At 44.9% G+C, this 13668-nt stretch overlaps 1 protein-coding gene across 9 annotated transcripts in view; it reads left to right on the top strand.

Annotated features, from left to right (window-relative positions):
* The window catches only part of SNX29 (sorting nexin 29), a 528683-nt gene that overhangs the window by 48471 nt on the left and 466544 nt on the right, over positions 1–13668 (top strand). For all 9 annotated transcript variants that reach the window (XM_038540328.1, XM_038540324.1, XM_038540323.1 and 6 more), the window contains exon 4: positions 337–461. In XM_038540328.1, coding sequence (XP_038396256.1) covers positions 337–461 — 125 coding nt within the window. The remainder of the gene's footprint in view (positions 1–336; positions 462–13668) is intronic.

The raw sequence follows: 13668 nt of genomic DNA, 5'->3' as shown, positions 1-13668 counted from the left end.
AATTGGCTTTAATTTTTTCTCCTCTGCTGGCTGGCACCAATTCCATTTTCCCACCTTTCTTGTGAATTGTTACTCTGCTTTCAAGAGCCTGATGAATATGGCTAGACTGTGTGGGGCTTCCTGGAGGTATGTGAAAGGAACATAAATGGGGAGAGGTGTGCTGAGGGACCCAAGTCAATTCCATATCAATTACCTGCCCATAAATCCAGGTGTCAAGTGTGTACCTTCCCTGAGGTTTATAACTGATAACTCACCCGCTTCTTGGAGGTACTGGGGCTATTTTGGGTGTCTCTCTTCTTACACAGGTGGACTGATGAATAACTGGTTCTCTTGCAGGGTAACCTGTCTGTGTGCCCAGTTTGAGGCCGTCCTGCAGCATGGCCTGAAGAGGAGCCGGGGATTAGCACTAACGGCGGCTGCGATCAAACAGGCAGCAGGCTTTGCCAGCAAGACTGAAACAGGTACTGCTCACTCTAATGGAGCACAGAGGATGTAGTCTTTTCTAAAAAGTTTTTATTTTTTATTGGTGGTTAAGGCAGGCATTGTGTGGGGCTGGAATGGGGGCAGCATGTTGGTGCAGAAATCCACGTGTGAGAACGTCTTACCTCTAGTCAGTAATGGTGTTGTACTTTGTTGAATCCTCAGAACCACATGTTGCAATCTCTGGGGGCTAAGGGTCCTGCAGCCCAGGTGCTTTTGTCACCAGTGTGGTGTGGCAGTTGCTGGGAAATCGAAGATATGTTTTAATTTTGTGCATGGGAATAGCATGACATTTTGTAATTAAATCTGCTTTCGACACCAGCAACAGAAACAATAGGTCTCTGAGCTTACAGCCCTGTTACCATCCATTTTAGTACTGTCAAAGCACTTCTTGCATGCCATGCTCCTGTGTGTCTGAATGACAGGGATAATGCTAATAATCACTACCAACAGGTGGGGAGCATTTTGTACAAGCCTGGAACTTCGTTAGTCCTTTATATACACTAACTCACTCAGTTCTTATGACAGTCTAATGAATAGTAGGGACCTTTATTTTCTCCATTGTACAGATGAGGAAACCTTAAAATGATTTGTTTTGGATCTGGACCTAAAAGTATGTCATGTCAAATGAGAAACATCCTATGTCCTTCTTCCCCAACTTTTTTTTTTTTTTTTTTTTTGAGAGAGAGATCATTAGCAGGGGGGTGAGGGTAGGAGGAGGGGCAGAGGAGAAAGAGAAAGAATTTCAAGCAGGCTCCACACCCAGTGCAGAGCTGGGCACAGGGCTCAATCCCAGGACCCTGAGATCATGACCCGAGCAGAAACCAAGAGTCGGCGCTTAACCTACTGAGCCTCCAGGTGCCCTCTTACCCAACATTTTAAAGAGCAGATTCTTTCAGACCCTCAACTTGTGGCTGCTGCCCCAAATTACTGAATCTCATTAGTGTAACGACATCTGTATCACTGCTGCTGCCCCTCGTTCACAGCAGACCGTCATCTCTCGCCGTGTCTGGCAGAGGTGTCTGGCAGAGGTGTCTGCCAAATGAGCCCTGTGCCTTTCCTGCTCCCTTGTGTTGGTGCATTTCTCTTCCTTTTGCTCTCAGTCCTTCAACAGATTTTTGATTGCTGTCGTTCATTTCACCAGGCGCTCGTTCTCAGAAGAATATAGTCCCCTTTGGGGTAGGGGACAGCTGCCAGAGGGATTCCTGTCACTATCAGTTTTTCTTTATTTTTTTTTTTTAAGATTTTATTTATTTATTCACGAGAGACAGAGAGAGAGACAGGTAGAGCCACAGGCAGAGGGAGAAGCAGACTCCATGCTAGGAGCCTGATGTGGGACTTGATCCTGGGTCTCCAGGATCAGGCCCTGGGCTGAAGGCAGCACTAAACTGCTGAGCCACCCGGGCTGCCCACTATTGATTTTTCTTCTGTGCTCTTGGGTCCCTTCTCTAAAAGTCAGGGACCCAGGGGCTGAGTCAGAGTGGAGCCACCTTTCAGTCACTCCCTGTGGAAACCACTGCCTCCTGCCTTGGTCACCTGGGCTGTTAGCCTCTCTTGTCTCGGTGGCCTCTCGTGGCCTCTGCATGGGGGTGGCTCAATGCTGCGGGCTGCGTGATGAACTGCTCAAGGACATAACTTTGCCCAGAGTTGTCCTCAACATCATCATGTCCCTTGTCTTCTTCCCATTTCTATCGTTTCTGTGTGTGCAGCAGCTACCGTAGAGAAATGAGGGTGGAGTAGACCACTAGGCTCTGGGTCAGCTTCCATGCGACAAGGGCAGCTGATAGCATGGGAGAGGCAACCTTGGCTTTGGAGTTGGACCATGAGATGACCCCGGGGAAATGCTGCACTGAGCCTTGGTGGTTTTTACCTGCAAGGGCCATCTTCTCATCCACTGGCAGCCAAAATGGAGAAAATGAAATCTGAAGAGGAGGGTTGGATGGAAATGAGCATCCCTGTGCTCCCTAGTCCCTGCTGGCTGCTGGCCTGGGCCCTTTCTGTAGCATGGCAGTTATTGCTAGACCCTAGAGTCAGGTGACGGGGTTGAAATCCTGGCTTTGTGGCTCGTCACACACGAACTCTTTGGGACATCCCTTCTCTGAACTTCTGTTTCCTCTTGTGTAAAATAAGGTCACTCACAGGACTGGCTTCACAGTTCTGTGGTGGGGGCTCAATGAGATAGTGCCTGCCACGCCAGGCCTCAGTGCAGAGCTGTCGGAGCTGGTGCTTGATAACATGGCCACAACTTTCCATATTTCCAAGGTGATGTGCTTATTTTTTGGATGATGCCACTGAGGCTCAAATAAGTTCAGAAGTTGTTCAAGTTCCCATAGTAGTAAACAGCAATGCTGAGGATTCCAACCCAGGGAGACTGATGTCAAATTCCTGGCTCTTCTCAGCTTCCCCCTCCTCTGGCAGTGGCTGGATGCCCATTACTGCTCCTCTGTAGACCACTCTAGCTCAAGTAACTGAATTGGAAGTGACAGGAGACAATAAGTAATGGTGAATTAATCCACAAGGCTGTTGTAGTAGCTCTGTTTACAGATGGGAAACATTACCTTTTGAAGAGAGAAGAACTGAATCCAAAGTAATGACCAAACAAAATGATATTGTTGAAAATCACCATACAGTAGATAATACTGAGAGTCTGCTGCGGCAGGACGGCATTTGGTCATCTGGGGTTAGGGTACCTACAAGGCTGAGTTTGGGAACAGGTGCCCTTTATGGTGTACTTAAAAAAATGCTTTAAAAAAGTTGTCCACATTTACAGATTATGAGATTTCATGTTGAAATACAGATTTCTAGCTTTTGTTCAGCTGGAGGATCTGTGGCTCTGGGCCCACATTCTGCTCACCACCCCTGCCATCTGTAGAGGGGCCCGAGTACTCTGGTTCCCCACACTCTCCCCCTCTTCTTCTTGCCCCTGAGATGAGTGTTGTTGTTATATACTGAGATGAGTGTTGTTGTCATATACTGTCCCACTGTTGTTGTTGCCAATGTCCTTATCTGAAATTTAGCAGTTTTCAAGCATAAACACCTCTCAGATGATAAGCCTTTGAAGTCAGTTTCCAGAGTGCCAATATGGTTGTCACTTTTGTCCAGTTTTGTAGCCGCTTTTTGGGGAGAGGATTTGTTAACTTCTCATTTGGCTATAGCCTGAAGTCCCTTATTTTATTTTATTTTTTTTAGTTTTGATTTTTGAATCCATCCTTGTCTTTGTCATGTGCCTGGTAGTTTCAACTGAGTGTTGTGTATGAAGAATTGTGTGAAGCTTGGGATGTTATCTTTCTTCAGGAGGACTCACTCTTGCTGCTCAAGCAAGTAGGGTAGACGAAGATCAGTTTACTTCCGTCAGGGGTTGAGCATTTCATGCCTGGGCTTCAGCATTTGGTGAAGATATATTTCTGCTTTTGCCTATTGCTAGGACGTACTTATTTGGGGTTTCCAGCATGTATTTGTTTCCTAGACCTGCCATAACAAATGTGCACACCCCAAGTGGCTTAAAACAGCAGCAAGAAATTTATTCTCTCACATTTCTAGAGGCCCAGAGTCCAAAACCTAGGTGTTGGCAGAGCCTATTCCATCTGGATGCTCTGAGGGAGATCACATTCCCAGCCTCTGGTGGTTGTCAGCCGTCCCTGGCGCCCGCCATCCTTGGCACCCCTTGCTTATGCCTGCTTTGCTCCAGCCTGGGCCACTCTCTTCCCATGGCCCGTTCCCTCTGGGCCTCTGTTTCCGTGTCCTCTCATTAAAGAACAGTAGCCCTATTGGATTTTGGCCCACCCTCCTCCACTATTACCTCAACTTAACTAATTACATCTGCAGAGAGCCTTTTCTCAAATAAAGTCACATTGTGTGGTTTCAGGCAGGCATGAATGTTCGAGGGATGCTCTTCTGTTACCCTGAGCTGTTTACCAGTTTCTGTCCTCCTCCACTGGTTCTGAGCTCGGATTCTTTCCCTATCAGACCTTGTGGGAATTCTGAAAGCCCCTCATAGCTTCTCATCAGAGAAACTCTGTTGCTGGCAGAAGCCTCAAGGGCCAAGTAAAGGCCTGAGTGTAGGCCTCTGGTCTGTGGACTTCCCTTCTCTGGGGGATCTGGGTTCTTTGTTCCTTGCCTTTGTAGTGCTCTGGGGTCCTCTGTTTTGTTTTAATAACTTTAAATAGCCGCCTCGCTTTCTCAGTTGTGTTTTTGGGAGAAGTGGTCTGATCTGGACTCCTCTTCCAAAGCTGGACGTGGCCCCTTGCGGCCACACTGCGAGGCCTTTTCCTCTTGCTGGCTTGCCATCTTCGTGAATGGCCATGTCAGTGGCCTGTCTAGAAGTCAGGTGCCAGGCATTCCTTCTGTGATAAACTGTAGCCTGGGAAAAGGAGTTTGCAGGTGAATTTCCTCCGGTTCTGTGAGGTTTTTAGCTAGTGCCTGCATCCATTCCCCATTCCCTAGTTTGCTTGTTTGGCGCTTTTGTTTTGTCTTTGTTTTTGGCTTAGCATTCAGGTTTTGTTTGTGTATGTGTTTTTTTTTTTTTTTTTTTTTTTTGTTTTGTTTTTTTTTTGTGTGTATGTGTTTTTTGACTTAGAGAGTTTTACCCAAACGTTCCTGAGTTATGAAATGTTGGTAGGGTGGACATGATTACTAAGTGTTATGCCATCAACTCAGTTTTGTCTTGTCAAGCACTGTTGGCAGGTGTGGGAAGCAGTGTCCATCCCTAGCTGAGATCCCCTTGAATGGTTCTGGCAGGTGGGTTATGCAGGACCCAGAGAGGCTTGGGGGGGTGGGGTTACCCAGTGTGTCTCCTTTGGGATTCAAACCCAGAAGTGAAAGTCTGCTGTGTCCGGGGGAGCTGTTTTCTCTTGCTTTGACAAGTGGCTGGATTTATCTACACAAATCATTGATTTGGTGGTGATACAACGGGAATCTGCATTTTAGAGTCTGGTCCTGCAGTTTGTGTAACTCTCTCTTCAGTTACGCAGGTTAGTGTGAATAATTATAGCAGAAACTGCTCTCCCCCTTCTTTCTTGCTAATAGAATTCTGATTTTGTTCACATGTTGGGTTTTCAAGAGCTTCAGGCCTGAAGCTAGCTCCAGGGGGAGTGAATCTAGATCAGATCAGGCCAACCTTAATAATTATCAGCTTGCCAGTAGTTGCTTTTGGAATAGACATGGGACATAATTCTGACCAAGGGGAAGGAAGGAGTCTGCTGAGGGCCATCTGGGAAATATTTTTGCTTTTATTTTTTTATTTTTATTTATTTTTATTTATTTATTTAAAGATTTATTTAAAGATTTATTTATTTATTCATTCAGAGAGAGTGAAGAGAGAGGCAGAGACACAGGCAGAGGGAGAAGCAGGCTCCATGCAGGAAGCCCGATGTGGGACTCGATCTCAGGACTCCAGGATCACGCCCTGAGCCAAAGGCAGAGTCTTAACTGCTGAGCCATCCAGGCTTCCCTATTTTTGCTTTTTGAATGGAGGCCTAAGACTTATTTTATGGTGTTGGGTTGTTGCATGAGACTGTGACATTTGAAGCTATAGCAATGGTCTTGAGATTTTGAAGGGGGACAAATCTGAGGACAAAAGCCAGTACGGCAGCTCAGAAAGATGTACCTTGGTAGGGTCTTCTGAATTAACCACCTCTATACCTATGTCTTTAGACTTAAGTTAATCTTGGAAATGAAACCTGGGTGTTTCTCTGTTTTGATGAATTGGCTGACCATAGGCCTGGCTTTCTTGTTTGCTGAGCAGCAAACATAGACAATGTCAAGCAAACATTTCTTGACATACTGAGCAGCTCCTGTGAGCCAGGGGATTTGTTATTGTTCCATTTTATTTCTGAAATGACTATGCATAGTGAATGATAGATGAAGAAAATGAGGCTCTAAGAATTTTCTTAATACTCCAGATGTAATAAGTATGGCAGAGCCAGGGTTTGGCCTTAGGTCTTAGTGATTGTGATTCTGAAGCTCCTACTATTTTATTCATAATGGCATATTGTTTCCAGGAGGGGACTCTCTGAAAGATCATGTTCTTCCCCAGTTTGAATTCATGAGTAAATGAAGCAGCAAGTATTGTAAGTTATAATCACTTAGAGCAGAGGTGGATAAACTGTGTCCTGCCATGGATTTTTTTTTTTCTGCCATGGATTTTTATAAATAAAGTTTTATTGGAACACAGCAACACATGTTCATCTACTTACTCTGCATGGCAGCTTTTAGGCAGTTGTAACTGATCATTTGTCCCATAAGGTATGAAGTACCTAATATTCAGCCCTCTAGAGAAGTTTGGTAATCCCTGTCTTAGGGAACAAGGACAGGGGATTCCACTTTACTTTATCACACTATATTCACTTGTCTGTTGTCTCTTTACCTAGATGACTAGATGGTAAACTTTGGGACCCCAGGGCATCATGTCTGTTTTACTTCCTCTGACTTCCTATCTCCTAGCATAGCATCTGGAAATATATCAGTATTTCAATCAAAATATATTCATATTTTATTATTTTAGTTTGCACAGTACTGTATTTCATGATTGCCAAGATACCTTATACCAGCAGAGGTCTACAAAGGAAGTGATTAAATTTGAAGGAAAAGAACAAAGATTGATTTTTAGATTTGATGAAAATGAATTAAAAGTGACTGAGACTTACATAGGCGTGACTTGGAATTGGAGGGTTTTGCAGATGTTGGATGCCTAGAGTCACCAATGCAGAATGCAGTATGGAAAAGCAAAGTATTTTTCCTTCTATTGGAGAAAGGAGAACGAAACATTGCAGTTAGTGCCTGTTGTAGTCTATTTGGGCTGCCATAACAAAATACCACAGAGTTAGGAGCTTATCAACAACAGCAGTTTACCTCTCATATTTCTGGGGGCTGGGAAGTCTAAGATCAAGGTGTCAGCACGGTTGAGTGAGGACCCTCTTCCTGGTCCACAGCCCCTGCCTCCTCACTGTGTCCTCACATGATGGAAGGGGACAAGGGATCCCTCTGGAGCCTCTTCTATAAGAGCACTAATCCCATTCCATGAAGACTATCTTCATGATGTCAGGGTCCTCTAAAAGGCCCCACATCCTAACACCATCATCTTTAGGATTTTGACATAGGAATTTTGGAGGGACACATTCAGACCAGAGTACTGCCATTTCATGGCAAAACCTTGTAATTTGATGTTCTTGTTAATGACTGATGGATCATCATGAGGTTATGTGGTGGCAGTCCATTACAAGGTCGTAGGCCTGGTTCAGAACATACCAGAGACACACCTGCTATCATTGAGCTAGCTGTCTGTCCTGTAAAATTTAAGTCTAATATTCCTTGCCTGTTCAGCAGCCCTTGGCACCAAGGACCCTCCGATGTTGACCCACCAATCCCCCCTCTCTTCTGCAGTGCCACGACCTCCTGGGATACTTGCTGCTTCTTTGTTCATCCTTCTTATATATCATTTCTACACCCTCAAATAGTAAATATCATTCATCTGCGGATTCTTTTGTTGCCTCTCATTTCTGTGCATACACATCCTGTCTGAATTCCTTGGTGAAAATTGCTCTCCATGTGCAGATGACTCGAAGTTCTACCTGCAGTCCACATCATTTCCTGGGGCCCTTTCTCTTCCATGTCTATTTGGATGCACCATAGGCTTATTGCAGGTTTCACAACTGAATCCTCATCTTCAGCTCCATTGGTTCCTGTGTTAACCTATGGCTTAACCTATGGCTCTACCCTTTCCTCGGCTTTCCTGGACAGCCCTTGGTTTTCCTTACAGCCTCTTTGTCCTTTCCCTCTGCCATATTTTGTCTTTCTGCCTTCCATCTCCATCCTCCCTGATCCACTCTGCACATTGTGCCAGGCTGAGGGTTGGGGATTCTTCAGTGACCAACCTGTTCCCCGCCCTCTACTTAAAGCACTGTCATGTTTCTCTTCAGAGATGGGGCAGGGGACACACTCCTTGACCTGGGTCCCAAGATCTGTCCTCTACCAGCTTTGTCTGTTTCTGCTCTTTCTCTAAACTCTACCCCACACCCAGGACTAACATGCAGCTTGCAGGTAGGGCATTGCAACACTTCCAACCAGGTGGTAAAGAAACCGTGACCTGAGTCCTCCATGTTGCCCTACTGCCAGAGCCCTTGCCCGGGGAACCCCTGGGACCGCTTCATAATTGAGCAATTAAAGTGTTAATACTAGACAGTCTAGGGGAGAAGGTGTTCAGTACCACTGTCTCTTCATTGTCAGGGACCAGTTTCGGTGTTTAAATCCTACATTTTGAACAGCATGCTTGGTTTCTACATTTGAAGCTATCAAATCTGGACGTGTTCATTGCTTTTACTCTTCCACTCCCTCCTCCCTCCCCAATTCTTGTTCACATATTACCAACTCAAACTTCTGTTTTCTCTTTTAAATTGTGGCAAAGTGTACATGATATGAAAGTGACCATTTAAATCATTCTAAGTGTACACATTGTATGACCATCCCCACCTTCCATCTCTCAAACCGTTTCATCTTCCCATGTTGAAAGTCCATCCCCATTAAACACTGACTCCTCATTCTCTCTGCCCCAAGCCCCTGGCTTTCGTACTCTATGATTTATCTTAAGTGCTTCATGTGAGTGAGGCTCACTTATATACTCCATGTACCTAAGGCTGATGTTGTTTAGCATAATGTCTTCAAGGTTCATGTAGTATGGGAGAATTTCTTTCCTTTTTTAAAAAAGTATTTATTTATTCATGAGAGATACAGAGTGAGAGAGAGAGACAGAGACACAGGCAGAGGGAGAAGCAGGCTGGGAGGGAGCCTGGCACGGGACTCGATCCTGGGGCTCTGGGACCACGCCCTGGGCCGAAGGCAGGTGCCAAACCGCTGAGCCACCCAGGGATCCCCTCCTTCCTTTTTAAGGCTGAATAATATTCTATTGTGTGTATGCACACCCACACACCACTTTATTTCCTTATCTGTGAATGGACATCCATTTATTGGCTGCTAAATAATGCTACCATGAATACAGGTTGTACAAATAACTATTCAAATCCTTGCTTTCAGTTCTTTTGAATAAGTACCCAGAAGTGGAATTGCTGGATCAGATAGTAATTCTGTGTTTCACTTTCTGAAGACCTGCTATACTGTTTTCTGTAGTGACTATGCCGTTGTACGTCCCCACCAGCAGTGTGCGAGGGTTCCAAGTTCTCCACATCCTTGCCAACATTTGTTGTTTTCATGTATTTATTTCTTGATACTAGCCATTCAAATGGAGGTGAATGTGATTTTGATCTCTTCTTTCTTGAAATCTCAGATTTCCTCCCAAGAAGTCATTCATGAGCTCCTTACCCAGTTCAGCTGGCCTGTGCCCCTCCTCTGCATGTCTCCTTTCTGCCTCCCCCTCCCCAGCCCTCATTAGTCTTGAGTCCTCCTCTTATCAAACCTATTTATGGCACTATCTGTTTTTGTGACTGTCTCTCTTGATGGTCAAGGACCAGATCTGTTATCACTCTTCCTCATAGCTCCAATGTATTGCAAGGTCCCTGGCCACCAAAACGGATGTTCAAAATAATGACTCCAGGACCCAGACTTGAGGACTGGTCCTGCTGCTTTCTTGTCCCTGGAAGCCAGACCCCACCCTCTGCTGTGTGCACATCTTCTTTTATAATCAGCTGAAAGCAGGTGGTATTAATACATACCCAACTGTAAAATTAGAGAACTGGACTTCCTTAATCCTCAGTGGGGATTTTTGAAAATGGTTGATTGCATTTTAACTCAGAGCAGAATTTATATTTTGCTTCATTGGGTCACCTTGGGTAACAATTTCATTTCTGTAGAAAAGTATTTTTGGAGAAGCTTCATGGGCCAGGAGAAGCCTGGGCCCATCCTTTTGATTGTGAGGGGAAGTCCACTCCACCGCCCTTCCATCCCTGCACAGCTTTCAGTTCCCTCTCTTTGTCTCTCTGCTGTATTCATGAACTTGCAAATCAGCTAGCTCTGGTGCAAGAGACTTGGGAAGGATGTCAGTGGAAGGTAGAAAGAAAATACTGTGCTCTGTCCAGGGGTGCTGATGAGAATGTTTAACAGCTGGTTGGGAACCACTGGCTTAGGGAGAGAGCCATAGCCAGGGCGCTACCCGCCTCCCGGCTAGGTATTAATCAGCGAGTTCCTAGATTATGGGGTTGTCCGTAGAGTCCTGGGGAGGGTCTGTGACAGCTGGGGTGGCCAAGGGCTTGGGCTACTTACCCAGAGGCATGAAACTGTCCCAGCAGTTTAGGATCTCATATAGGCAGACTGATGCCTTTTGGCCAGGAGTGACCTCTGGCTGTTTTAAAGATGTTTGATCCTAAGGTCTAGTAAATTAAAACTCTGGTAAATTTGGCCTCAGAGTTGTCAATTTTTAGTCCATAATTATCTGGCTTGTTGGATCCATGGATCCTTTGCTTTGTTCCTGTCGGCATGAAAATGACCTTCAGCAAAGGATGGGGAACATCCCTAAAAAGAGACAAGACACAAGCTTTAGAAGTCCTTCGTTTGGCACTAGAGAAGGTTCCCACTTTGTAATAAAGGAGGTGCTGTAGACTCTTGTATACCGTGGGTGAATGCCAGGTGTGCTATGCTGAGTTGTTAGAGCTCAGGACTGCCAACTTCGGGGGCCAGGCAGAAGACAGGAATGAATGAGTCAAGCCTGCGAAAAGCACCTGGGTTGGTGGAGACTTTGAGTCACCTGGCCGCCACAGGCAGGCTGGGAAGTGTCTAGGGGTTCAGGAAGAGAGATTTTGATGAGCAACTAGTAGCTTGCGAGGGTGTGGGCGTTCACTCCTTTGCATGGAGTGGTCAGCAGCCTTCTTTATGGGACTTTTCAGTAGAGACATCAGGGAATAAGGGGAGTAGCTCTGCTGTTACCTGGGGAAGGAATCCTTTGCAGTTCAACAAGTTGAAAGCTTACAGTCACTTGCCTCTGCTCTCACATTTATTCTTTGCCTTTCCCTGCAGAGTCTGTTTCCCAGGCCCCCTTGCTCACTGTCTTCCTGTTCGGCCAGAGGGAGGTGGTGATGGGTTTAGAAGGTGAGAGGAAGAGGGAGGCTAGAGCATTTCTTCCCAGCTTCAGGAGGCATGTCTAGCAGTGCTGTGCTTCCTCTGTGGTCCATAGATGTCCCATGTGGCCCCCTGGGTCAGGCCATGGTGTTCTTGTTTCCCTGCCCTCCTGGTGCCTCTGCCACAGTCCAGCTGTTGCCTGATGGGTCTGTATGTATGCCTGGAATTTCTGGATTGTACAGTAACTCTGTGTTGACCTTTTTGAGGAACCACCAAACTGTTGTCAACAGTGACTGTACCATTTTACATTGGTAATTTTTTTTTTTTGAGTAGAGATGGAATTGCCTTTATTTCTCTGCAACTGAAATTAACTCTGCTATTAAATCCCCTTTCATGTAGTTCTTATACTCTTTATACTACCTCTTCCTTCTGTTCCTCTGGCTTCAGGGATGGATTGGCTTTCTGGCATCAGTAGTCTTTAGGTGGCCTCATTATCTCCTATTTGGCTTTGTAGCCCTGCCAGAGTCTTTGTAACAGATGCCCTGTGTTAAATTCCTTCAGTGGACTACCTGGTGTGGTTTCTGTTCATGGCTGAGCAGGTGTCAGATGGAGCATGCTTGGCGTGTCAGAGGAGCATCAAGGGGATGGGTGAGGCTGTAGCAGGGTGAGTAAGGTGGAGAGTGGAACAGGATGGAAGCCCAGAGGTGGGAGAGGAGCCAAGCCATGGATGGACAGTGAGTGGCAGTTCATCATCCTCCTTGTCTTGTCTGTTCTTCTGATCTCCACCTACCTCCACCAAGCTAATTGGCCCTTGTTCTGTGGAGTCAGTAGGGATGTTTAGTTTTTATTTTTAAAAATATTTTATTTATTTATGAGAGACAGAGAAACAGAGAGAGAGAGAGAAAAGAAGGGAAGGAGGGACATAGGAAGAGGGAGAAACAGGCTCCATGCAGGGAGCCTGATGTGGGATTCGATCCCGGACTCCAGGATCACACCCTAGACTGAAGGCGGTGCTAAACCACTGAGCCACCTGGGCTGCCCGATGTTTAGTTTTTAGATTTAAATAGACTGGAGTCTTTAAAATTAATTCAATATCTCAGATTATTGTGCATTTATTTGTTCTTTAAAAAATGTATCAAGTTCTGAATTATAAACTTTAAAAATGGTAAATTTTATATTCAGTGAATTTTACCACAATTAAAAAATAAACCTGGAAGTGGCTATGTTAACCTTTAATTGGGAAGTTTAGTTTTTTTAAAATTTTTTAAAAATTTTTATTTATTTATGATAGTCACAGAGAGAGAGAGAGGCAGAGACACAGGCAGAGGGAGAAGCAGGCTCCATGCACCGGGATCTCCGGGTCTCCGGGATCGCGCCCTGGGCCAAAGGCAGACGCCAAACCGCTGTGCCACCCAGGGATCCCAGTTTTTTTCTAACTGGAAGGGAATTAATAGTGGACTTAATTTCAGTGGCAGAGAAATAAAGACAATCTCATCTCAAAAACAAACAAAAGATACATCAATGTAAAATGGTGTAACCACCATTGACAATAGTTTGGTGGTTCCTCAAAAAGGTAAACCTAGAATTACTGTATGATCCAGCAATTCTACTCCTAAATACAGACTTAAAAGAATTGAAAGCAGGGACTCAAACATACTTATACATGAATGTACCTAGAAGCATTATTCTAAGAACCAAATGATAGAATAACCCAAATGTCTTTTGGCAGATGAATGGATGAATAAAAAGGTGGTATATATGCATAGTAGGGTATTATTCAGTCATAGAAAGAAATTAAATACTGAGAAATACTAGAACGTGGATGTGCCTTGAAAACATTCTGATAGGTGAAAGTAGCCAGATATGAAAGGTCCCATAGTGTATGATTCTACTGATACAAACTATCTAGAATTGTCAGAATCATAGAGACAGAAAGGAGAATAGAGAGCCTTAGGGGCCGGGAGGAGGGGAGAATGAGGGAGTTATCATTTCCTGGGTATGGAGTTTCTGTTTGGGATGATGGAAGAGTTCTGGAAATGGATAGTGTGATGGTCGCACAACACCACGAATGTACTTAATTCCCCTGGATTATGCACTTAAAAATGGTTAAAGTGCTAAATTTTATTATGTATATTTTACCACAATTTTTAGAAAGCAAAAAAAAAAAAAAAGTATCACGTTTACAGA

This window comes from Canis lupus, chromosome 6, assembly GCF_011100685.1.
Source record: "Canis lupus familiaris isolate Mischka breed German Shepherd chromosome 6, alternate assembly UU_Cfam_GSD_1.0, whole genome shotgun sequence".
Taxonomy (NCBI): Eukaryota; Metazoa; Chordata; class Mammalia; order Carnivora; family Canidae; genus Canis; species Canis lupus.
The sequence above is the reverse complement of the archived record's forward strand: the minus strand, read 5'-3'. Positions and strand labels throughout refer to the sequence as shown.